Source organism: Oryctolagus cuniculus, chromosome 1, assembly GCF_051225735.1.
Source record: "Oryctolagus cuniculus isolate XC-2025 breed Fujian yellow rabbit chromosome 1, ASM5122573v1, whole genome shotgun sequence".
In the NCBI taxonomy this organism is placed as follows: Eukaryota; Metazoa; Chordata; class Mammalia; order Lagomorpha; family Leporidae; genus Oryctolagus; species Oryctolagus cuniculus.
In genome coordinates, this window is record NC_142867.1 from 223307216 (window position 1) to 223334847 (window position 27632).

General features: G+C 42.6%; 1 protein-coding gene across 1 annotated transcript in view; it reads right to left on the bottom strand.

The window, feature by feature from the left end:
• Positions 1-27632, bottom strand: part of BRINP1 (BMP/retinoic acid inducible neural specific 1) — a 208685-nt gene that overhangs the window by 14253 nt on the left and 166800 nt on the right. Inside the window, exons 6-7 of the mRNA XM_002720507.5 lie at positions 26003-26239; positions 20107-20329 (exon numbers count right to left, since the gene is read on the bottom strand). Of these exons, the coding sequence (XP_002720553.1) occupies positions 20107-20329; positions 26003-26239 (460 nt within the window). The remainder of the gene's footprint in view (positions 1-20106; positions 20330-26002; positions 26240-27632) is intronic.

Consider the following 27632-nt stretch of genomic DNA (forward strand, 5'->3'; position numbering starts at 1 on the left):
AGCTTCAAAATTGGGAGCAATTCACTACACAGCAACAGAAATTCAAAACCCCAATTCAATGAACCCAAAGAAAACTCAAGGTATCTTTTCCCTATTGTAGTATTACCAAGCTATGTGACTATAATAGGGAAAATTAAAAAACTGCTACTGCAGTCCCCAGAATCCCAGGACAAGTGATTTTGATGAGGTATCACTTTGACAGTTGTGTTCCTTTTTACAGCACAGATGGCCCAAAGATAGAGAGATTACCTAGGTGGACCTATTCTAATAACAGATATTCCTTTAAAAATTGTTCTTCTGGCTGGTGGCAGAGGTCAATGATCAGAGATATGAGGACTGGATATACCTTCATCCCTTTAAATGTAGGGGCCACGTACAAGGACTGGAGAAATCTCTAGAAACCCAGAGTGAATCTAAGCCAACAATCATGAGAAAAGGGCGGCTTCAGTCCTACAACTGCAGAGATCTGAATTCCACCAACAATCCAAAGGAATTTAGAAGTGGGCTCTTCCCAGAGCCAACAGATCAGAGCTTTATACTCAGTCAGGCCAATACTATGACTTCAGCCTGTGATACATAAGCAGAAGACCCAGCTATACCACATTCAGATTCCTGACTCATGGACCCGGTAAGATAATAAACCTATGTCATTTTAAGCTTCTAAATTTGTGATAATTTGTTACAAAGCAATCCAATACTAATATATTCACTGTGGCCAGAACATTTTCCACTATTTCGTTTTACTCTTTAATAAAATATTGAGAAGGGGTCTGTGTTGTAGAGCAGTGGGTTAAGCCACCACCTGCAATGCAGCATCCTAGCTGCTCAACTTCTGATCCAGCTCTCTGCCAATGCACCTGGGTAAATGATGAACAATGGCTCAAATACTTGGGGCCCTACTACTCATGTGGGAGACCTGGATGGAGTTCCAGGCTCCTGGTTCAGCCTGGTCTGGCTCTGGCTGTTTGAGGAGTGAACAAACAAACGGTTCAAAGGTTCTCTCTCTAACTCATTCTCTCTCTCTCTCTCTCTCTCTCTCTCTCTCTCTGCTTTCCAAATAAATAAAATAAACTTAAAAATGATGAGACTATATTAGACAATCTATTAGGTTCCCTATCAGGCATGCTATCTTATGATTTCAGGATGCTATGTTGTTTAGTGTTTTCAGACTTCAGATTCCTAAGTTAAAGCATGGTGCAGGACCAGTCAGAAGCCAGTCTCATTTAATTTTCTAAATTTCTAGTTCTCCATTCACTGGGAGAATGTTCTATTATGCACATCTTTTCCTACTCATCACTCTATCACTACCCTTTACACAACACCTGGTACTTAGGGGTCTTCACTAAACATTTATTGAATGAAGGGATGACTAAACGAATGAATGAATACATGAAGATTCAGTATAAATGCTAATGTTATTCCCTTTGACAAGAAAAGGGAATAAAGACCATGTAGGATAGCAGCAGAAGTATTATTCATAATCCTAGAAAATCATCAATTGTTGTAAGCCTTAGTTTTCTCACCTTAAATGAGGAGACTAATCATGGCTCTAGCCTTCTCAAAGTTATCATAAGGTTCAGATAAGTATATCGTGCAAAACTTTTTTTTTCAATTTTAAAATAACCTATATTTATCCATTTGTATTTGTCTTAGTAATAGTTTACTTTTTAAGGTTAGTAATGTCCCTAAGGCAAATGGGGTAAATTTATACCCTAATTATAACAGAAATGGAGCATCTTCCTGCTGCGGCTCTGGCAACTGCTGGTTAGCAGTCACACCACCTCCCAGCAGGGGCGGTACCTGCAGGGATGCAAAGCCATTAGCATCTGCTTAAGCAGAAGGTGTTAGAATCTCAAAGACTAGCAGGAGGATGAGGATCTCTCTTGACAAGAAGATAAATCACAATATGTAATATCATACCAAATAATCTGAGCCATTGCCTCTGATTCTGGTGTAAATCATTCTTTTTCAAGGCTGTGTTCTGAGGAACCCAAGTTCTTAAAAACAAAACAGAACAGAACAAAACAAAAACAACTTCAAGAAAAAGGGTCCTGGGGCTGGCAGTAGTGACACAGTGTGTTAAGCTACCACCTGTGATGCCAGCATCCCCTAAAAGCCTCAGTTTGAATCTTGGCTGCTTCACTTCAGATACAGATTCATGCTAATGTGCCTGAAAAAAAAAAAAAAAAAAAAAAAAGACAGTGGACAATGGCCCAAGTACTTGGGACCCTGCCACCTATGTGGGAGCCCTAGGTGGATTTCCAGGCTCCTGGCTTCCGCCAGGCCCAGCACCAGCTGTGGCAGATATTTGGGGAGTGAATCAACAGAGAGAGGATCTCTCTCTCTCTGTCTCTCTCTCTCTCTTTCAATCTGTCCTCTCTCTCTCTTTGTATCTCTGCCTTTCAAATAAATATGTAAATAAATGAATCTTAAAAGACCAGGGTGCTTTTGCCAAATAGTTTGAAAAACTTAGACAAACTTGTTGCCTTCTCTACTGATTTTTTTTTAGATAAAAATTTTCTAAATTTATTCAACCACAGACATCACTTTCCCTGACCCCACCCATCCTTTATGAAGTCTTGCAGGATTCAGTAAGGGGAACTCATTTTGCTCAGTTTCTAGCAGGTGCATGTCACTGAGAAGAGTCTCCTAATCTAAGTGTAGCCTGGGTCCTCAGGCCACCAATATGAGTATCACCTAGGATATACCAAGCCCAGACCTCTTGAAAACTTTGGCCTGAGATTTAGCCATCTGTATTCACAAAGCCCTCCAGTGATTTTACTCCACTGTGAAAGCCACTACTCTAATTCAGGGAAAGAATACAAAATTCTTTTACATGCAGAAGAGAGATACACTGCTTCCCTAGTTCTTTCAAATGGATCCCCAAGAACATTTACTAAACCACAACACTCTTTCTATCCCCAACTTCTAAATAACAGTATACAAACTCCACAGCTAAGTAGACAAACCCTCCAGAGTTTCATCCCACCACAGGGGTCTAACTAACTTGAGGACAGTTATGCTAAATATTAATATTTACTGACCACTTATTATATGCTAAGAACTCCATGTATACATCTTAGGTAATCCTCATCATGACCCTGTGGAGAAGGTACTAATATTATCCTCATTTTACAGATAAGGTCAATTAGGGTCAGAAGACACTGAACACACAGCTCACTGGGATCTCTCATCAGATTGTCTGCCTCCAAAGCGCATATAAGTTAATTAATCTTAATTTATGCACTCCCTCTGATTTCTGATTTCCCTTTTCTGTATGAAATTCATATCACCCTCAATTCTGCATCAGCATATGCTGTTTTCTTGAATGGAAAACCTTCTTCCTCACTGCAAGTTCAAAGCATAATTATCTCTTAGCTCCTATCTCAAAAGGATCCCTCATTGCAGTTGAGCAAATGCTGTATCATTCTGTGCCAGCCTCCCTCCTTGTCATGGGGGATACATTGGTTAGTGAGAAAAACAGGGTCTCCCTCATCACAGAACTTGTATACTGGTAGGAGAAGTCTGGGATTAATGGCACAATAACAAATACAGGAAGTGTTGGAAAAAACGATGTCAAAGATACCGTAAAGACATATAGTGAGATGCTGCAACCTGATCCATGTATCAGTTCGACATTCTTTCAGAAACCAAGGTCTAATCTTAAATCTAAGGCATGAATAGAGCAATCCAGGCAAAGAGGGAAGGGAGCTCTCAGCCTTCACAACAGGAGTCCTTTTATCCCTCTTCTCTTCTCTTGCAGCATTCATCTTTACGTCTATTCAAACTCCATTTAATGCAGGAAACATAAAAGAATCTGCTGCACAATGATGTTGTAGGGGACTAAATGAGCTAATATATGCACAGCATTTAAAACTACGTCTGGCACATAATAAATGGTTAAAATGTGTCAACTATTATTATCTTTTTTTTCCTTGATGTATGACCTTGAGGAGGTTGTGCCACTGATAGCAGCAAGTTATTGGGTAGAACAGCCTCTGTCTCAGGTGAAACCAGCTCTCATAATTGACCTCCTTGTGAATGACTGCCAGAAAAATGACTCTCTCCCTTCCTTCTCTTAAATAGGGTGTGTGTGATTTCACAGCGCATTGAATACTCTTGGTGTTTGGTCCTGTGCTTTCAAGTCTCACATGCTTCTGTTCTCAAACTTCTTTATGTCTGTTGCACTTACTGTCATTATATTATCAGATTAAATGTTAAATAAACCAGTGAAATTTGAGATTTTTCCTGTGGAAACTGTCGCTCCCCGTCTTCGTGGAGGAACGACACAGGACCCTGCACTGTTCTTTTGTCTGCTCGGCCCTCCCCGGGTTTGCTGCTGGTTCTTCCCGGGTTGGCTACTGTCCCTTCCACCTCCGTGGAAGGGCGGTTCCCCCTAGCCACTTTCCCCACTTCCGCAGGAGAGTGGCACACCGCCGGCCGGCTCTCTCGGGGGCTGCACAGGTGTTCCTCTTAGATGTTCCTGGTGCATGTTGTCTCTCTCCTCCTTTATAGTCCTCTTCCACCAATCCCAACTCTGCTACCCACACGCCGAGTACGCTGCTCTCCTCCAGTCAGGAGCAGCTCCTGCAGCTTGTCAAGTTGGTGAGAGGCAGCTGGGTAGAAGCTGTTGCCTCCTCTCGCAGCACCATATTGTGGGAGAGCAGATGCATAGAATAAGTCTTAATTCCAGTAACTTAGTCTAGTCCGAGTTGCTCCTCACAGAAACTAATTTGAATTTTGGGGGAAAATTCTATACAGGCCAGTTGCTGACAAAAATAGCTACAGATTGGGCCGGCGCTGTGGCTCACTAGGCTAATCCTCTACCTAGCGGCGCCGGCACACCGGGTTCTAGTCCTGGTCGGGGCGCCGGATTCTGTCCCGGTTGCCCCTCTTCCAGGCCAGCTCTCTGCTATGGCCCGGGAGTGCAGTGGAGGATGGCCCAAGTGCTTGGGCCCTGCACCCCATAGAAGACCAGGAGAAGCACCTGGCTCCTGCCTTCGGATCAGCGCGGTGCGCCGGCTGCAGCTTGCCAGCCGTGGTGGCCATTGGAGGGTGAACCAATGGCAAAGGAAGACCTGTCTCTCTGTCTGTCTCACTATCTGCTCTGCCTATCAAAAAAAAAAAAAAAAAAAAAAAAGCTACAGATTTAAATAAAGGGGAAGCTATTGAAAAATATTGGGAGTTGGGAGTTTATTAAAATCTAGAAATATTTATGTTGGTTCTTTTTTTTTTTTTTTTTTTTTTTTTTTTTTTTTTTTTGACAGGCAGAGTGGACAGTGAGAGAGAGAGACAGAGAGAGAAAGGTCTTCCTTTGCCGTTGGTTCACCCTCCAATGGCCGCCGCTGCAGCCGGCGCACCGCGCTGATCCTGGCAGGAGCCAGGAGCCAGGTGCTTTTCCTGGTCTCCCATGGGGTGCAGGGCCCAAGCACCTGGGCCATCCTCCACTGCACTCCCTGGCCATAGCAGAGAGCTGGCCTGGAAGAGGGGCAACCGGGATATGTTGGTTCTTAAGAGGCTCTACTGTTGTGTCACTTTGAATGAATTAAAGTTAGAAATGATATGTTATGAAGGCTGGCACTATGGCATAGCAGGTAAAGCCACGGCCTGCAGTGCCAGCATTTCATATGGGTGCCAGTTCGAGTCCCAGCTGCTCCACTTCCTATCCAGCTCTCTACTGTAGCTTGGGAAAGCAGTAAAAAATGGCCCAAGTCTTGGGCCCCTATACCTGTGTGAGAGACCCAGAAGCTCCTAGCTCCTGGCTTCAGACCGGCACAGCTCCGGCTGTTGCGGCCATCTGGGGAATGAATCAGCTGATGGAAGCCCCTGTGCCCCACACCACCTCTGCCTCTCTGTATCTGCCTTTCAAATAAATAAAATAAATCTTAAAAAAAAGAAAGAATATATTATGGAACAAGGACATAAGCCTCAGCCATTTTAGGTTCTTGTTACTCCTGCCTTCTTTCAAGAGACCAGTTCAGTCTCATACCCTGTATTCTCCCCGTCCCTCCCACCCCGACTCCCCCATTTTGGCACCAGGTTTGGAAGTCATTGGGCCAAACTTGAAGAACCAGTATAGAGAAGTTCACCTCTACCTACTGGCTCCCATCCCCAGTCCAGCCCACTTAAGACAAAAAAAGGCCCAGCCTGCTGGGGTCTAGGCCCTCTGCCACGTGCGTGGTCTATGTACACGCAGGCAATTGGTTGACCTCTGTGAGTTTATTTTCTCTGAATAAATTCAGTCTGGCTGAGAGTTTGTATTCTGTCTCCTCTCTGTTCTGTGCCCTGTGTGAGGAGGGGAGTGGAGGACTCAGTAAGAGCTGATTGCCCACCCTTCCTCCAAACTTTCTTCTCCTTTCTGAACTCCTTCCACTTTTTACTGTCTCTACCCACCCCTTACCTTCCCTTTCCTACAATCTCCTTTTTCCCTTTTGAACCAGACGGGCCCTGAGAGACACCTCTCCAGAACACTTTCTCACTCCCGCTTGTACTTCGCCTTTGCCAGATCGCATCCCTAATGCCCACATGGGACCTAATTCTCAACCCATCGGATTAGTGAGAGAGGTCTCTGTCACCTCCTGCGTGCTGGGGTGAGGCTTGTGACCAGTTCATCCCCCCCATAGGGCCTGGGGTGCTCGGTCAGTGTTCCTCGCTCTGGGGAACTGCTTCTCTGCCACAGCTTAGAACTAGGACACTAGTCTAAGCGTGGGGCTTCTTGCTCTCTCCTCTTAGAGGACTCACAACTCAGATTTTTGGTTGAGGTGATTCTTTACCTGGGGGATGCCCTGTGAAAGGACCCTCTTCCCTCAGACTGTATTTTGCTTAATCCATGGGTTCCAAATTTTAACTTCCCTCTGGCCTACCTCTTAATTCTTGTGCAAGCTGGGCCTGAGGGGTGAGGGAAAGTGAGAGTGATTAATTCATCTCTGCATTAAAATTTGGCCTCAATATAAATTGGGCAATGATTCTAATTTGGCATTTTCATTTCAGAATTATCTAAGATTTTAATAGCCTCACACAGAGAAATGGCAAATGGTCCGAGGTCCCCTGTTCCAAGCCCTTTTCATGCTTCCGGATCAACTTCCCTCACTCCAAGTCCTCATGGAGGAAGAAGGCCTAGGGCCTCCCCTTAAATCTTCTACCTGCCCACCTCTGCCTTATCCCTCTCCACTGAGAAGCCTGCATCTCAGGAACACACAGCCCTCCACTCACTCCACTTCCCCCCTCTCTCTAGAGCTCCTGTTCCCTCTCACCTTGGCAACTCTCCTCATTCCAAGCCCTTGGGCAGGAGAAAGGCTTGGAGTCTCCTCTTGAACCCTAGACTTTCCCTTCTTTCACTCTTGCTCTTTCTTCAGGGTTGCTGCCCCCTCAGGAACATGACCTCTACTCATCCTGCCCCCACACCCTGTCCCAACTTCCAGGAGCCCCTCTCACATCTTCCTGCCCACCTTACCAAGGCCCCTGTGGTGCTCCGCACCCCCCCCCCCCCCAACAAGCAGCTCCAGAAAGGACTCTGCCTGCTGGTCAAAGGCAATGAAGTCTGACTTCAACCCTCCCCACCCCCACCCCGCCCCCTCCCTGGGGCGAGCTCAGCCCCTCCTCTCCCTTTACCCACCATTCTGTCTTCCTTAAAATAGTGTCTTCTTTAACTACCTCCTCTTCTTACAGGAACACTAAAATCCTAAAACTTAACCCAGTGGAGCCACATCTCACAGGAAGGCAAAACATCTGTTCCAGCCATCTCCATTAACACATTTGGCAGGGGTAGCAAAGAAAAACTCCAGAACAGTGGTAAGTCCAGAGCAACTTCGCTCCAAAAATGCTATATGCCTAGCCTCCTTCTGTCTTTTCTCCTGCCTTGCCTAGTGGCAGCCAAAATAGCTTTGCTAATAAATGAAACTGTTCTGAGGTTCTCTCTCTTGTAATGTGTTATATGTGTATACAGATTGTATGTCTACATGGGAAATTTATTAACAGTTCTGTTTTAATTGGCTTACACTTGTGTTAGATATTCAAGAAATATTTCCAAATACAGGCACTCCTAAAATTTATAGAAGGCATTGGATGCCGGCGCCGCGGCTCACTAGGCTAATCCTCTGCCTTGCGGCGCCAGCACACCGGGTTCTAGTCCCGGTCGGGGTGCCGGATTCTGTCCCGGTTGCCCCTCTTCCAGGCCAGCTCTCTGCTGTGGCCAGGGAGTGCAGTGGAGGATGGCCCAAGTGCTTGGGCCCTGCACCCCATGGGAGACCAGGAGAAGTACCTGGCTCCTGCCATCGGATCAGCATGGTGTGCCGGCCGCAGCTAGCCGGCCGCGGCGGCCATTGGAGGGTGAACCAACGGCAAAAGGAAGACCTTTCTCTCTGTCTCTCTCTCTCTCACTGTCCACTCTACCTGTCAAAAAAAAAAAAAAATAGATAAGTAAACCTTTTTAAAAAAGATTTTCACATTATATCCAAAGGCTGACCAAGGAATGTGCCTTTATATGCTTTGTGTTAAAATCAAATGACTCATACATGTGCAGCATGTGTACATGGTATTATTTTCTACTTTAACTTTCCAAAAAAAAAAAAAAAAAACTATTTATTGGTCTCCAGTGTTGTCTGATGAGGGGTAAAAAAGGGAAAGATGTTCTGTTTATGCCTTTCCTTGGCTAGGTACTAGTTTCTCTCCATTATTCTACTAGGAAACAGAAACTTGGACACTCTAATACTGTGCCACTGTTACACAGACAGTAAATATGTTCACCTACCTTGGCTTGTGTGACCAAAATCTGAAAGCCCTAATATTTTAAGTTCGATTGCTTCTCCACCATATAATTAAAAGTTTTAGGCTCATTTTTTGTCATATACAACTGAAGCATCTGCAGAAACTGTACTGGCATCAAATATTTCAGGTCTTCATCTCATGTACTCTTGAATATATTTGTATCATCTCAGTGCATGTATTTCTAGGTAATGAAAAGTTGTCACAAATATCAAATATATTAACTAGGCTGTAAGTCTGTGCAGTAGCTACTCTTATTATCCTGACCAAACAGATGTGGAAACAGAGGGCTAAGGTAGGCTTAGAGACTTTTGGAGTCACACAAGTAATAAGGGTCAGAGCCAGGACTATCATCAGATAAAGAAAAAATGACGTGAGTTCCATAAATCATAATAAGCCATATCCCTGTGTTTCACTGTAGGAGTCTATGGAGGTAAAAATCTACATGTAAATAAGTATTGGGTTCAAAGAGAAAAATCAAAGCCAATGTAGATACTGATGGTCATCAGAATAGAGACAAGGATTATCCTGGCAGGCAGAATCTTTCTGTAGACACCAATTAAACACTATGTGGAAAAGAAAATACATTAAAAGCTGACATGAGTTCGAATGCCATGGCCCCAAGATTGAAGCCTGAAGTTGATGCCTCCAAGAAATTTTCATCTCAACAATGCATAATTACATTGTACTTGGCTACAGCCTGGACTACTAGGTCAAGGCCATGTGAATCTGAGAAGTAAAAACAAACCAAAGAACAAAGAGTCATTGGAAAATGCAAATAATTATGCTGCTGTCCACAAGTCAAGCTTCCTCAGATCTGCTTTGCTCCACAACACTATAATCTCTAAAATGTGTGCTATCAGCATGTAGAGAAGAAATATTTAATCATACTGATGCTAAGCACCTAATTGACTTTGGGAATTTTACTTCACTTCATTGAATTTAATTGTAAGAAGTGGCTTTTTTGTGTGTTTTTCCTTTTTCTTCAGTATGGAACAGGCCCCAAAGTAAGAGACTTTGCATGATATATGAGGGTACTTCAATAAGTTCATGTAAAACTAGAATTAATACATCAATTCATTTTGGTGAAAAAAATCTCATAATCCGCACCTTTTTCATGCTATGCATTTTCCATGAAGATTCTGAAGACCCCTTTTAAATTCAGGATTTGGATACACATCTGTGGAAGACTACCTCCATCTGCAGTTTTCATTTTAACAACAGCTTGGATTGTCAGTCTGAAGACCCAAATTTTAGTTACAATCTGTTCAAGAATTCCCTGAGTGGCATTGGATAAGTCATTTAACTCTCTTTGATCTCAGTTTTTTTTAATTTGTGAATGAGGAAGACAATCTAAACATATTCAACAAACTTGGAAAATTCATAGATTATCTATATGATAATGAGATGCAATTTTCAGGAGTTTATGGCAACATGCCTTTGAGGCACATTCTGATCAGGAAATCACATGTTTGTACATTCATTGAACCACGTGTTTTGAATGGCTACTGAGTACCATGTCCTGTGCTAGAAAGTTGTGAGAAATAAAGTGGTAAATAACATGGGGAAAAATGCAGATGTGGAGCTGACAGATTCAGGGGAAGGAGACATTCATTAGTAAATAGAAAAAGAGATCACGGTCAACTGGGACGTAGGATTCAACCCAACGAGCACAATGCAGCCTCTCGAGAGAGGAACCACGTTGCTGAGAAGAAAATTTGCTCCAAGATCTAAGGATAAGTGGAAACTACTGCAGCAAAGGGAAGAAAGCATTCCTGGTGAAAGGCGGCAGGTGTGAAGCCTGCGCAGTGGGAGAGAGCAGGGAACATTTTGTGAACTGAAAGAAAATTGTCAGGGATGCTAACAGAGAGGCAGGGAAGCTATGAAGCATGATGTCAGAGCCAGGCGATGGCTAGGTCAGAGTGGATCTGAGGTCACCTTCACATCCTGTGTTTTCTCCTAAAAGTAGTGAAGACCCCCCCAAAGGTTTTAAACAGAGAAGACAAGATTGAACTGGCATCTTAAGTAATAATTCTGACTGCCTCATGGAACACAAATTGGAAAGTGATCAGAGTAAATTCTGAGAAGCTTAGTTAAAAGGCCATTGTAATTTCAGGCAAAAGAAGATCTTAGTTTGAACTATAGACTACTCATTAAAATTGACTAATTAGCATCATCTGAAGGCAATAATGCTCAAAGATTCAATTACTGACCTTCTACCAATATTTTTTATTTGAACTATTATTCTCCCATTGTCTGTGAGTGTTATTTCTCCTAGAGTTGTGAATGACCCCAGAGACAATTAAGCCCCATTGTTTTCAAATTGTTTTAGCAAAAAAAAAAAATTATTCTTTTCCCCAAAATGAGCTTTAATTCAGGATTCCCCTGAAGAAAATAGCTAAAAAGCTGCCATAGTTAAAGGTGAGGTACAATTGTCTCTACTCAACCTGTACCCACCAGCAATTCATGAAGCTTGTCTCCAGTGCTCTCTAGAAAGTCTGCTATGGACTGATCAGAGACTTAGTCCAGCCCACACAGGGCAGAAAGAGTATTTGAACTCAAGCCCCCTGCTTCACCAAACAGCATCCTTTTCAGCACACCCCGAGGCTAGCTAATGATGTTGTCGGGCAAAGGTAATGTTGCTTTTATCTTTAAATGCCTTCCAGGAACTGGCACAGTGCTAGGAAACCAGGTAGTCAGTAAACAGTCATGGTATGATGCAGAAGTGAGCTGAATTCAGTATTGCCCAACATGATTTTGTGTTTTTTAACTTCCTCTCCCCCTCCCTTCTTTCCTGTCCTTTTCCTTTCTTCTCTACCCTATTTTCCTCTTCCTCTCCTCTCCTTGCTGGCTCCCTCTTTCCTCCTCTGCCTTCCTTCCTCTCCTTTTTGCAATAAGAAGCAGTTTCTATCACAATGCAGTTTTTATACCTTGGACTATCTTGCCTCAGGGACAGGTAGAACAGGATAACAGACAAGGATTATACCTAGGTTTCACTTGTGCCTCCTACCTGCTGCACAATCTTCAGCAATTTAACAACTCTGTTCCTTAACTTCCCCATTCATAAAGAGGAGTTAGTGCTATATGATAGGATTGTTATGATAGCTAAGTGAGGTAAAAGTGCACAGAATGGTGCCTAGTGCAGAATGAATACTTTAAAATTGTTAACTATTAAATATTGCCCTGACCCTAAACTCAGTCCCATTCCCTTTTCTATGAGTGTGGCTTTCAAGTGTACCTGGCTTGCACAGTCCTTTTTGACACAGCACTAAGACTTCACAAGTTTACATACTATGGTTGGTGAAACCAACAGTGACCCTCTGAGGTAGGCAGGAAATAATTGTTATATCCATCTTACAGATGAGAAAACCAAGGCTTAAAATGTCTCAGTGTCCAGTAAGAGCAGGACCCAAACTCAGAGTCCATCTTCTGTCTTTCCCCCATTTATAACTGTATAACATTGAGATCTGCTGATGAGGAGACACAGGAGCCTTCCTATGGATTCCATTGACATATTCAATTGCATAATTCTGTGGTCTGAAACTCGGATTAGCCCTCCTAAATGCTAACAGAAGACCACCACAGTGTCCCAAGGACCTCAGAGAGAACTTAACATATTACTGGCTACCAATAACTATTTCTTTGGGTGTTGAATTCCTCATTAGCAAGTGTATTCAGAAATGATGTTGCTGCCCTCCTCTCTACAAGCCCCAGCCTTGAAGTGAGATGGATTTAATTTATTCCCTGATGCTTCCAGAGCCTGGCAAATGGGCAGCTCTTAGAAAAGATTTATGCAGTTGACCTGTATGGGACTTCACCTCTTCTCAGTACTTATAGGTAATGTGTTGCTAGGTTCTATGCTTGGGATCCAGAGTCGATTCAGAGCTAGGAATAAGGGCCTGAATCTCAACATACAAAAATAAGGCCTATGAACTCCAATCTTGGCTCACCATTCCCAACTTTGATGTTCTAACACTACTTTTGGCATCACTACTACTCAAACTAAGATTCTCCAACCATAGGACAGCCCTCCCTTTACTGCCTCATCCTACTTGGACAATATAGGCTCTTATTGCTCTTATATAGGTCTTGATCTCAAATCTATCAATCGTGGTCAAGATAATTCTAACCCTGCTGCCTACTTGCCATGTGATTTTGGATAAATAACATGTCTGCCTCATAAGTCCATTCATCTATAAAATAAACTTAGCAGAGAGATCTCACAAGGGTTACATGAAAAAATATGTCATCAACACTCAGTCTCACAGGTAATTACTGTGTACTTGGAAATTTATATGACAGATATTGGTGCCTGAAAAAATAAGAAGAAAAGTATGTTTATAATGTCTTCTATGTGTCAGTCACTCTTCCAAGTACTTTATAATGGGCTAAGACACTTTGTCTTCAAAACAACCCTATGATATAGGCACTATTATTAGCCCTATTTTTACAGCATTTTTTACAATTTTATTTAAGTTACACAAGTTTCATGTATTTCATATATACAGATTTATGAACATGGTGACACTTCCCCCTCTACCCTCCCTTCCACCCATGCTCCAGCCCTTCCCCCTTTTCCCTCTCACATTCCCACTCTTAATTGTTACAAAGATCTATTTTCAGTTTACTTAATGATCATATGGTTAACCCAATACCAAGTAAAATGTTCAACAAATAATATGAAGACAAGAAAAAAACAAACAAAATAAAACCCACTGTTCCTCAACAGAAGAGACAAGCACCCTAAATAATCAACAAATTTCAAAATGTCTTTTCACCCAATACATTACATTTCAGATACTCTATCAGTTACCTCGAATCAGGGAAGACATGTGATATCTGTCTTTTTGGGACTGGCTTATTTCACCAAGTATAATGGTTTCCAATTGCATCCATCTTGTTACAAAAGACAAGATTTCATTTTTTTTACATATGAGTAGTACTCCATAGTGTATATATACCATAATTTCTTATCCAGTCAACAATTGATGGGTATCTGGGTTGATTCCATATCTTAGCTTTTGTGAATTGTGCTACAATGAACATGTAGGTACAGATAACTTTCATATACTGATTCTCTGGGTTTGCATAGATTCCCAAGACTGAGATGGCTAGATCATATGGTAGGTCTATATTCAGATTTCTGAAATATCTCCATACTGTATTAGCCCTATTTTAAGGATGGGGAAACAGAGGCTCAGAGATGCCAGAAATTTTTCGTAAAATTACAATGTGAGCAGGTTACAAAGCTGGGATTTGAACCTAGGAACTTTGATCCCAGAATATGTCTGGATACATAGCCATCTCTATCACCTGTTATAATAACTACTCAAAAAGTAGTAATTGGGATGGGCATAATGGCACGGTATATTAAGCCTACCCTGGGGATACTTGCATTCCATATCTGAGTGCCAGTTCAAGTCCCACTACTTCATGCTTCAGATCCAGCCTCCTGCTAATGTACTTGGGAGGCAGTGAATATTGGCCCAAGTACTCCTGGCTTCTGCCTGGCACAGCCCTAGGTACTGCAGCATTTGAGCAGTGAATCAATGGATAGAAGATGTCTTTCATGTACTTTCATGCTCTGTCACTCTCTCATTTTGCCTTTCAAATAAATAAAATTTTTAAACATTTTTACTTATTTATTTGAGAGGTAGAGTTTCAGATGGTGAGAGGTAGAAACAGAGAGGTCTTCCATCTGCTGGTTCACTCCCCAAATGGCCACAATGGTAGGAGATGAGCCAATCTGAATCCAGGAGCCAGGAGCTTCTTCTAGGTTTCCTATGTGGGTGCAGGGTCCCAAGGACTTGGGCCATCTTCTGCTTTCCCAGGCCATAGCAGAGAGCTGGATGGGAAGAGGAGCAGCCAGGACTTGAATTGGCGCCCATATGGGATGCTGGCACTGCAGGCAGAGTCTTTAGCCCACTATGCCACAGTACTGGCTTATGTTTAAAACAGTTATCATTGCCTTATAATTATAATTGTTACTGTCTTATTTCTTTTCAAAATTTATTTATTTGAAAGGCAGAGTTACAGAGAGAGAGAGAGAGAGAGAGAGAAGAAATCTTCCATCTAAGAGTTTACCCCCCAAATGGCTGCAATGGCTGGGGTTGGGCCAGGTTGAAGCCAGGAGCCTGGAAATCCTTCTGGGTCTCCCAGAGAGGTGACAGGGTCCAAGCACTTGGGCCATCTTCACTTCCTTTCCCAGGCACTTTATCAGGAAGCTATATCAGAAGTAGAACAACCAGGACTCACACAGGCACTTATACAGATGCTGGCATTGTCGGCAGCAGCTTAACCCACTGTGCTACAATGCTGGCCCCTGTGTTAATCTTATTTTATATATATTCTGACTGGCTCTAATTATACTAAATTTTTCCTATCATACCTAATCTCAAAAAAGAAAGAAAGAAAGAAAAATATTTCCTGTCCCCACAATGAAATCTCCCAATATTCCTACCCTTGAATATGGGCTCAGCTTTTGAACAACAGACCTGACAAGAATGATGCTGTCTGATTTCCAAGGCTAAGTTGTAAGAACATTTCCAGCATCTTTTTGTTCTTAGGATGCTGCATCTCTGAGCCCAGCTGGCAGGCTGCAAGGAGCCCAGGCCACATGGGGATGGCATGTGTAAGCACTCTGTTGACAGCATCAGCCAAGCTCCCAGCTGACAGCCAGCATCAACTGCCAGGTCTGGAAGTAAGCTCTTCTGGAGGCTTGGGCCCAGGCAAAGGCCTCAGGTGACGCAAGCCCTAGCCAAATTGAGAGACCGCCAATCCTGCCAAGTCAACCTACAGAATCATGAGAGATGGTAATATTGTACTGCTTTGAGATAATAAGTTTTGGGTGAATTGTTTTGCATCAATAGATGACCAACACTTTTTGCCTTAGAGCCCAATATTAAGTAGCTAGCGAGCCTTAAAATCAAGTTCAGGTGTTTATAGTGGATCTCTCACTAACTCTTGCAGGTAAACCTCTTTATGACATAAAAATAAATTAGTATTTATTGATCTTGGGTGCATTATAAAACTCTTCATGTCTCAATTCCTTTACCAGCTAAACAAGAATAGTAAAAGTACCTAGGTTGTGAGGACATGGTAAGGAGGAAATTAGTTAATTCACACAAAATGCTTAGAACAGTGCCTGACCTTTAGAGTACAAATGTGGAGCAACAGTTATCTCCCTCTCTCACTCACTCTCCTTGCCTTTTACCTGAGTCAGGCACTCTACTAGGCTCTTTAAGTTTTAAAATCACAACCTTTATTCTTAACCTGAAGGTAAGTATTGTTACGTTATGTTGGAAATGCGGTGCAAGGACTCACAGAAAATGAGGCCAATAAGCGATGGAGTCAGGATTACAATCAGTTCCTGCATAGCCAGTACCCCATGTCTCCTCATTCCCTCCCCTACTCTGCCTCAACAGGGGCACCTCTTTGCGAAACAAGTTAAACTCTCTGTGGTGCCTGTCACAGGAACTGCACCTGCTCAGTATACACATCTCCCATGGAGTTCAGCAAGCAGACAAATTGAAGCCAAGCAATCAGTTCATTTGCAAATATCAACCTGCTCAGCTAGAGGTGGCCCAGGGTTCCCAGTGTTAGCACCTCTGTCTGACACTGCTCTGCAGCAGAGAGGTGCCCTGCAGGTGTGAGAAATGTTCATTAAAGCCTTAGAATCAGATGTCAGGAAGCAGCCCACAGCCACACCAAAGAAGGTCAGCTTTCCTCGGGGGCTTCAGAGCCTACTTCCTGCATCCTCCTCCTCCTCCCCAGCCAGTGTCTAGCAGTCGGTACTCCTTAAATGAATCTAATCGAGTGACTTTCCAATAGTGGACCTCCAGACACCTCTCCAGATGAGAACAATATTATGAGTAGGACAAATTTTCTCATTTAGGAGGACAGCGAACAATACAGGGAGAGTTCTTTTTTGAAAGTCTCAGTGGTGGACGTATCCAGCTATCTACACAAGAAGAGCAGACTCATTCGTAGAGGAGGACACCTGTGCTCAGAAGAGTAAATGGATGTGTCTGCGTCGCCCAGCTCACCAATGGTAGATACCACCTCAAATCTAGGTCTCCTGATTCTACCCTGTGTTCTTCCCCATACCGGCTTCCACTCTCTTTCTTTACAATTCCTTCTCAAGCTGGTCTAGTTACCTTCTATATAGACTGCCTGTGATACTCTGTGCTCTGAGATACGCACCTCTAATAAATGTGCCTTCCAGTTACAATGGCCTTTGGACCACTGGACCCCACACTCCATTTTCTGTGATGCTATCTATAAAACAGACAAGTGGATCTGTCTGAAGTCTTGCAGTGGTTAACTGTTCCCACCAGATTTATATCCAGCTTGGTCAGTGCTTCACCTCCTGATCTGATCATGCCACCTCTAAGGGTGTAACGTACTGAATAATATACCCCGGTCTTCCCCTGCCCAAAATTAAGATGTTGAATTCCTAAACTCCAGTACCTCAGAACAAGATTGTCTCTGGAAATAAGGGCTGCCAATGTGTGATTAAATTAAAATAATCCACATGAAAAGGAGGTTAGGACACAGGCACACACAGGGATGACCACGTGATGACACTGGGAAAAGCTGACCCTCAGCAAGCCACAGACAGATCTTAGGAGAAACTGACCCTGTCTAGACTTCAATCTTGGATTTCTGGCCACCACAGTTGTGGAAAAAAATAAATTTATGTTGTTTAAGCCACTGAGACCATAGTACTTTATTATGGTGGCCCTCACAAAAGAACACATATTGCGAATTTTTCCTTGTTGTCAACACAAGCCTTCCCACTTACTGTCAAAGACATCTTTCACAGCATTCTTAACTGTGTGTATAAATCTCCCATAGGGCCTGACACCAGTCACATGACAGGTGCCTGATGCATCAAAAACAGAAGCTACATCAGAGCCTCACTCACAGTGGCAGTTTTCTGCATGTGACAAGAAAGTCATTTTGTGACTGGATACTGGATACCTAGTTCCTGGGTTAGCAGCATTGCCACAGTAAGCAAGGGCAGAAGAATTTCTATTTGATTCATGAAACAATTACCACAACCAAGGTGCGAAGCTGTGGGCTCAGCATTGAAGGGAATGCAGAAAAGGCAGGTGAGCACAGAACAGGGTGAGGCTTCATAATGAAAAAGGGGGAAGAAAGTATGCTAAACGGTTCTAGATAAATGGGGGCTGAGAACAAGAAGCCCTTTGTATTGGCTGCTGCAATCAGAAAGACTTCATGTAGCATTAATTCCACATCAGGGAAAATGAGTAAAGGGTATGTGGTGGGAGTGGTTAAGTTGAAGGGACTGGTTAGAAAAGTACAGTTGCGGGGCCGGCGCTATGGCATTAACAGGTAAAGCCACCACCTGCAGTGCCGGCATCCTATATGGGTGCCGGTTCAAGTTCCAGCAGCTCCACTTCTGATCCAGCTCTCTGCTGTGGGAAGGCAATAGAAGATGGCCCAAATCCTCGGGCCCCTGCACCCTCCTAAAGACCTAGAAAAAGCTCCTGGCTTCTGGCTTTGGATCAGCACAGCTCCAGCTGTTCCATGTTGCAGCCATCTGGGGAATGAACCAGTGGACTGGAGACCTCAATCTCTTTCTCTCTCTTCTCTCTCTCTCTCTCCCTCCCTCTCTCTCTGCCTGTCTGTAACTCTGCCCTTCAAATTAATAGATAAATCTTAAAAAAAAAGAAGAGTGAAGTTTATTTTAAATCTTGAGTTCGGCAGAACTGATGGTTAAGAGGAGGAGGGAGCCTTACAGATTTAGGCAACACTGCTTCATCCTCTCTCAGGGTTGCTAAACCTCAGCACCATTGACTTTTGGTGACCAAATTCTTTGATGTGGAAACTGCCCCATGCATCCATGCAATATCTTTCAGTTCCCTGTTGTGACAATCACACATGTCTTCCAACAAATCCAATGTCCCCTGAGACAATGTCAATCCACTTACAGTATAACTTTGGACCCATTACTTGAAAATCCTGAACTTCAGTTTTCTGGTCTGTACATGCACAACGGCACATACATGTATGTGGCTGACACAGACCCTGCAATGTAAGTGTCACATGGCTGCATCTTTTTAAGAATAAATTTTTCATTTCTTCCAATGAAACTGAAGACAGAACTCCCAAGTACAGAACAAAGGAAAGCAGAGCTGTGCTGGCTGAAGCAGGGTGGAGAGGGCTGAGATCTGCCTTCTTGATGTCTTGTAGAAACCCTGAAGACTCTGCCTCCAAAAACTCTCAGCTGAACATCAGAAGTCTCCTGGGAGAATGGAGTTGGAAAGACTTGGATTGGAGTCTGGGTTTCTCCCTGTGAGCCCTTAAGAGGGTAGTAAATGTGAATTTTGTACAGGCAGGGGCCCGTCAAGTTCATCCCTGTTCTCCACCATCTCTCAGAGCAAGTGGCTTATCTAGAACAGACCTGAGACCAGGTGGGGCAAGTTAGGCAAGGAGGCATTAAGGAGGCTTTCACTTTGGGTGAGGACTATGTACTCAAGGATGCAGATGTGGGAATGCCTCTTTAAATTACGCATTGTAGGTGCCTCATTCATTTCACACTATTCCAGGTCCTGATCCAAGGCCCTCAGTAAAAAAGTTAATTGATTAGTCCTTTAACCCAGTTTCTTCACCACAAAGACGGAAATGCCAAAAAATGTTTTGCCAAATAATTTTCAACAGAAATAATACATTCTAAGCAACCAGAATAATACCACATAGTGTGTTAGGGCATTTGTTCCTTTACTCAGAGAAAACACGGAGGCTGAAAGCTCATGAAGTCATTGCTCTGTGTCCACAGGAGATAGGTTCCAAAGACCCCCCCAAGAATACCAAAATCCATGGATGTTCAAGTCCCTTACCCAACATGATGTAATATTTGCATATAACCTACATATAATCTTCCTGCACACTTGAAATCAACTCTAAATTACTTGTAATACTTAATATAATGTAAATGCTATGTAAATAACTTTTATACTGCATTTTTAAGGTATAATGAATAGAAAAATGTCTGCATATATTCAGTGCAGACACACTTTTTTTTTTCAAATACTCTAAATTTACAATTGGTTGAATTTGTTAATGCAGAACTTGTAAGTATGGCAGGCAACTGTATAATCAGGAAACAATGCAAAAATCCAATGTGGCCTGAAGCAGTAGGTGAATGCAAAGCTAGAAATGATCCAGAAAGTGGTTGGTCTGGACCATGCAAGGTCTTGCTAAACACTCCCCCATGCACCATCTACATCGCACGTCCCTCTGCCGCAAGCCAGTGTAAGCTAAAGCCAGGTAGGTGCCTGCGGGGGTGGAGGAGGCGAAGGATGTGGCAGCACTGACCTCTCTCTGGGCAGCTGGTGGTTGGGATTATGGCGGCAGCGGACACTGAGACCAAAGAGCTTGCGGGCAGTACGCTGGATCTTCTGCCTCTGAGCCTCGGTGGCACTCTGCAGGAGCTTGTAGCGGTTCTGCAGGTCCCAGTCATTGCCCCAGTGCTGATGGATGCTCCCAATGGTCAGGAAGTGGTTGTTGGGGAGACGCTTCATAAATGATTTAAACTCATCTAGCAAGAGACAAAAGCCAAGAGAGAAGGGCTAGGCAGGACAATTCACAGTGAAGTCTCCTCTAACACTTAGTCTCACCTGTTAAAAATGCAGGGAAACCAAAGAAAGCCAGGGCATCCATGGCACATACATCAGTAGATCATTGCACTAGACTGCCCTGCTCCTACCAGGCAGGGAAAAATCACTGTGCATTTTTTAAAAATTTAATTTATGTGACACAGAGAGATTTTCACATATGCTGCTTCTCTTCCCAAATGCCTACAAAGGCTAGGGACAGGCCAGGGCTGAAGTCAGGAATCAGGAGCTCAATCCACATCTTCCACATGGGTGACAAGCATCCAACAACTTGAGCTCTCACCTGATGCCTCCCAGGGGACACATTAGCAAGAAGCTAAAGCAGGACCAGAATTTGAACGTAGGCACTCAGATATGGGAAGGAAGGCATCCTAACCACATCTTAACTGTTGGGCCAAACACCTGTCCCACCCATGCTTTTTAATAGAGTGACTCTGCACAGTGCATCCTTGCTTAAGAAAGCACCTCTCCAACTTCTGTCCTTTGAATACCAACTTTATATTAAGAGTAACTTGCATTTACTTAATATTTTCTTTGAATCAAATAACTACTTTTTGGAAAACCCTATTCTATTTAATTCTACATAGAAAATTACTCTTGCATGCCTTCAGTAGAATGGTAGCTGCAAAAATAAATATGATGAAAACAATGTTAATAAATTCGAATCAGAAACTGTTGCCTGCTAAGTGATCAAACCCCCATGCCTGCTTTCACTTTGAAATATAGGAAATTAACAACTGTTAGAGAGGTGTTAAAGGCATATTAGCACCGAACTGAAACTTTCTCTTTGATGTAATCCGCAGGTCTGACAGAACTGAAATGAATCAACCTCCCCACTCAGTGATTTAAGTGGTACTTGAAGTTGTATGTGTGCACCACCTAACATCATCACACATTTTGGAAAACTCTAAGAGATGAGGACAAACGCCTGGGGCTCCTGGATGCAGGTTTCAGTCTCCATTTGTGATGCTGCATTTCAGGCTATTAGCATGTACAACAGCCTTAGAAACTCTCCCGTTCAGATTTCTCATTCTAGATGTAGGAGAGGGAAGCTGCAGCTCAGAGTAGGGAAATGATTTTCTGAAGGTAAACTAGCCAATGACTGACTGGAGTCTGTTCTGAAACCTGAGCTGTTATTTCCCAATCTAATACTCTACACCATTCCCATGCCCCCATTCTCCACCAACTACTGGGAAAGTTGAAGAAGGGCTTGGTCATTTTCCAGTAAAATAGGCCACTGGATAGATTTTTTTAAAAATATGTGTATATAGAGGTTGGTGTTTTGGCATAGGCAGTAAAGCCGCACCTGCAATGCTGGCATCCCATACGGCTGCTGGTTCCAGTCCTGACTGCTCCACTTCTAATCCAGCTCCCTGCTAATGAACTGAGAAGCAGAGGCGAATGCAGCAGAGGATGGCCGAAGTGCTTGGGCCCCTATATTCACATAGGAGACCTGGAAGAAGCTCCTGGTTCCTGACTTCAGCCTGGCCCAGCCCTGGTCATTGTGGATATTCGGAACACGATCAAGCATATAGAAGATTTCTCTCTCTCTCTCTCACTCTCTCTCTCTCTGTGTCTCTAATTCTGCCTTTTAAACAAAGAAATCTTTAAAAATATGTATTTATAGCTTAAACCTTTTACTTTGCATTATAGAACCTACAAGGGAATTTCTGGTATATTGTGCATTCATTTTATTTAAAAAAACACTTCCAGGGGCCAGCACTGTGGCATAGTGGGCTAAGCCTCTGCCTGCAATGCTGGCATCCCATATGAGTGCTGGTTCTAGTCCCAGGCGCTCCTCTTCTGATCTAGCTCTCTGCTGTGGCCTGGGAAAGCAGTAGAAGATGGTCCAAGTCCTTGGGCCCCTGCACCCATGTGGGAGACCTGGAAGAAGGTCCTGGCTCTTGGCTTCGGATAGGCCCAGCTCCGGCCATTGTGGCCATTTGGGGAGTGAACCAATGCACTGAAGACCTTTCTCTCTGTCTCTCGATCTCTCTCTGTCTGTAGCTCTACCTGTCAAGTAAATAAATAAAATCTTCTTTTTAAATAAAAAAAAAAAATACTTTCAGAGCTCTTGATCAGTGCCAGGTGGTTCAAACCACCTAAAACATAAAACTGATTTTTACAGTAAATCTTTGAGGCGGGTACATTTAGTGTTCCCATTTGGTAGAAGCTAAGGCAAAGTTAGCTCACTTGGTCCAAATCAGAGTGAGTAGATGGCAAAATTATGGTTCTAGTATGGTCAAAACACTTTATTCTTATTTAATAATTATACTTCTATTCAACACATGCTGAAGGCAATCCTGAGGCTCAGTGAATTGGGGGAAAATCATAAAAATTGCCAAAAGCATGAGTCTCTGACTCCCAGAAGACTTCAGCCTCCATATTACAGAAAATCAAATCACTTCTGGACCACTAAACAGATGCAGGATACTGATTTTCTTAAGGCCTCAGTTTCCCCATGTGACAAAGACGTGTAATTGTACCTAATCCAAATTTTTAGAAAGTGACATAGGATGATACCTGCCCAAACAGTTCCTGACACCTGGACAGTACTGGGTGGATAGTAGCAAAGGATTGACAGGATAACACAGGATGCTGCACTGATTGATTTATTCAGTGAGCTAGGCGAAAGCAGAAGACCCATCAGAATGACCTGGCACTGTTTGGCCTGACTGATTTTCACAGCATGAATCGTTGCAGTTCATCTTACAGAGGGCTCTATCAATCTCAAAGGGAATAGCAGTCCTTCCAATCAACCTGAATTTCAGTCTCATATGAAAACAGAACTTAAAAGTTGAATGTTTTATTTTCTTTACTAAAAGTAGAAGAGCTCCCCGCTGCAAAGAAAGGGCATAGACCTCCATTTGTGAATGGAAACTAGGTTCTCTTTCTACACCAACACTCCGGAGCTGTCAGAGAATCAATTTTTTTTTTTTTTTTTTTTTTTTGCTTTGGGCTGGTCATTAATCCATCCAGATCACCCTGATCTTTAAGATTAAATAAGGGCTCCAAATGAAGAGACAAACTCCCCCATCCCCGTCCCCACTACCACAAACACATACACACAGAAGCCACAGATACACTGATAGATGGATTTGCCTGAATGGGTAAAGCCACTCCAAGTGGATAAACACAGAATACCTAGAAGGATTGTATGCCTTGTGGGGAAACTGTGACATAAATCATTTCTTGGCTTACTCAGATTATTCTGCAGCTTCTTGGCTTTCTGTTTCCTGGTGCACCTATTCAAAGTGGTGCCTTTTCTTTGAGAATTAGGAGGGTATGCTAAAGATCCCTACTCCTTGTGCACACAGCTTGCTTCCCCTTTGCTTTGTAGCATCCACTAGAATCACTTTTGAAAAACATTCCATTAAATTCTTCTTTTGTTGGAGGCTAAGTAATTATCATAATGTGTTTCCATCACAAATGTTTTTATTTCACGAATTCCCAGAATTTTAAACGAACTAATGAATGCAGGTTCATAAGGCATCACAGCTTCCTTTGAGCTGCATGACCCTATAAGAGCAGAATCCTTGATGCATCCTGGGCTCTCAAAGCTGGCTGGGGACTCAGAGTTCATGGAAACCAGTCATTTGAAAATGCTGCTCCGCAGAGCTCTGCTTTTCTCTGTGGTACACAGTGGCTCCGAGGTAAGATTTTGTTTGATCAAAGGGCTTCTTGGATAAAAACTTAAATAAATTCAAATATTAAAAACATAAACATGTCCCTTCATTTATCAGATGAGGGAACTAAGGCCTGGGGGGTAAAATAGAATTAACGTTACAAAAGCTGCTGTGAGCACTGGATTTGGAATCTGGGATTCTATTACCAGCACCGTCAGTTACTGTGTCACCCTGGGGAAGACATAAGCTTTATGTCCTCTCTCCTCTATGATATGGGAATATCACTGCTTACTTTAATACTGCTGATAACAGACTTAAGGAATATAAAGTTGTTTTGAAAAACAGTAATGCTTTATAAGGAAGTCCATTTATTTAACAGAGCACATATTCTAGTCTAACTACCTATTAGGCTCCTCTTCTTGGAAGTGTCAAGGATTCTCAAGATGATAGTATCTTGATAAAGGTCTTCCTCCCAATTCTTCTAGGACAGTCTAGCTCAGGGAAGGTACCAGTATCTATCAACTTGTCTAATATGCATGTCTACAAGGTTCCTAGATTTCATCTCAATATTCCTCTTCCCTTCAATTCTCATAGTCAATCTAACATCAAAACCTGCTGATGTTTCCATTTAAATACCTCAGTAACTCTGCACATTTCCTGTGTCCATAACCTACACCATCTCCTTCCTCCATATCAGGCATCTCTCTTTCTCCATTTACCACTTTCTGATATCATCACCAAGGTCAGGTACTTAGATTTCTTTTTGCCTATCCCTCAAGTTGGCCTTTTCTGGCTTCACTGACCACACTGACCGTGACTCGATATCATTTGTTCACAATGGCTCCTCCTTTCTTTATGCATTGACCTTGAATTCAATGTCACAGTCATTTGAATCATGATCTAACTAATGCCTAATTTTCTCATAGAGTTCCAAGAAGGCAGATTCAGCCTTGGATTGTACCCATGCTATGACTGACTTTCCGCCATTAAAATTAATATTTTAGTGGAACAAATAAATAAGCCTTAGACATTCTTGCTCTTTGCCCAAAAGATAAACATTGGAATGTATTGCTTGCCCTTGAATCTCAGTTGGGTCTCACACCCTATTGCCTTCACACCCCACCCCTGCATTCTTCCTTAGGTTCTGGAGGACCTAGGACCACCTGTAAGACCAGTTCCAGGAATTCACCTCTGCCTGCTGCCCCCTACCCCTACCCTGTCCCTAGCTCTCCTAAAATATAAGAAGGCCTGACCCCTGGGGTTAGGGCCTTCTGGTACATGTTCCATCAATGTGTACGCCGGCAATTGGTCACCAACCTCTATGAATTTATTTTCTCTGAATAAATTTGGTCTGGCTGTAGATTTATATACTGCCTCCTCTTTGTTCTGTATCTCTTTTCCTAACATTTTTAGTATCAGTCTGCACATCTTTTCCTAACATTTCTCAACCATGAAAGGCAGGATATAACTAAATCATAAATAAAAAGTAACTTCAAGCTTTGATAGTTCATGAATTCTTTGGAGATATACATACACGAGAAGTCTTCAAAAAGTTTAAGGGAAATGTGAAATCACTTTTAATTCCATTTTATGAACTTTTTGAAGTACACATGTACACACACATATAGTATATTTATATACAAACATCTGTATATATTTGTTTCTAGATACAGAAGAATCAATAAAACTATCTTTGATTCTTCACTCTTCAGAGACTTCTTACAAGGTGTGAATCTCTATCTTCTGAATATAACAAATGACCACATATTGGATGATGCAAGTCACTATTGAATTCAATACAGATTTGTTGAGTGGTTACTACATGAAAACTACTAAACCTAGCTCTGGATTCTCCAAAGTGAAAGAATTGAGATCACTGATTTTTAATTCCTAATTCTACGTAGGCTTGTTCCCTGTTTCTCAACTTGACTCAGGGCCATGCATTCAGCAGTACCAAGCTGTGCTCCATACCTGAATTCTCCAGGTCCTTATAAGCTTCAGCCCAGGACTTGGCCATGTTGGCCAGTGTGTACTCCATGATCTGGATGTCGGTGATGGGGCAGTTGCACTGTGGGAACTCCTCTGCACACAGGCAGCGACACTGGCTGTCATGGCACACATATTCTCCCTCACCATTGCACATGATGTAACTCAAGGCTGATTGGACAAACTTCTCTTGCAGATACTGAGGGAAGATTATCTGAAGACCTGTTTGAGAATAGCAAGAAGGGAAAATAGAAAAGGTTAAAAAAAGGTGTTTCATTAACAGTTTCCAAAAGTGATACATGGGAATCTGAAGCTGCTAGATTTCTCCCTGTGTACTGGAACCAACATCTTTCCAAGCCTATCTAAATCCAGACAGGGGACGACCAGCAAGGCCTCAGTGGCATCACTCTCACTTAAAATTCTCAGGTCATGACCTTGTCCATTTCTGAAACACATACCCTACTCTGATAAAAATGGGCTGATCCTAGAGCTTGATCTGGTATAACCTTCTCCATTTTGGGAGAAAACACTTACAGAAAACTCAGCACCATTGTTTATCTTTTCTTATTTCCTTCATTTCCCCTTTCCAAAATATTTATGAACCCCATTTATGAAGCATGAGTCCTAAGCTAAGCACAAGGTATGTTGACATAAACAAAAACAAAAGCATGACCTTGCCTTTGGGGAGTTTACAATAGAATCTGCAGGGATAAACATAGACACGTATCATCATAACGCAGCTTTATAGGCCTATAGCAGAGACAGTCATTTGAAGAAATCAGGCAGCAGAAGAGTGCAAATAACATTGCTCGGGTGGCATGGAAGCCTTTATGGAAGAGATGTAATTTGGGTGAGTTGAAATGCAAGAGATTATGTTAAAAGATGAACAGAAAAGAACATTCTATTTTTTAAAGATTTATTTATTTATTTGAAAGGCAAAATTACAGAGAGGCAGAGGCAGAGACAGAGAGGTCTTCCATCTACTAGTTCACCTCCCAGATGGCTGCACTGGCCAGAACTGTGCCAATTCCAAGCCAGGAGGCAGGAGCTTCTTCTGAGTGTCTCACACAGTGCAGGGGCTCAAGGACTTGGGCCATTTTCTACTGCTTTCCCAGGCCATAGTGGAGAGCTAGATTGGAAGTGGAACAGACAGGACTCAAACCTGCTCCCATACGGGATGCCAGCACTGTAGGCAGTGGTTTTACCTGCTATGCCACAGCGCAGCCCCCATTCTATTTTTTGTAACATGTCATACTTGACCATTTTTATGTGGTACAGGGCAATACTTTCACACATATATATATAGCATAAACCAATCATAGCAAAAATTACGCTTTCTATTTCCTTATTCTTATCTTTTGTGTTTGGAATCTACCAGCTCTTCTCTTCCACTAAACATAATGTACATTCATGGAAAGTCTTGGAAAAAGAAATGAGCTTGGAAGGGGGAGGGTGTGGTGTAGGAGGAAAAGTTAGAAATCAGTATGAAAAAATCCTTTTTAGGCTGAGCATTTGGAAATTATCCTATGGATCACAATTGTACATTGGTAGTTTTCCAGGGTACGATTGACATAAATAGAGTGATATATTTTAATAACTTACTTTATGGTGTTTG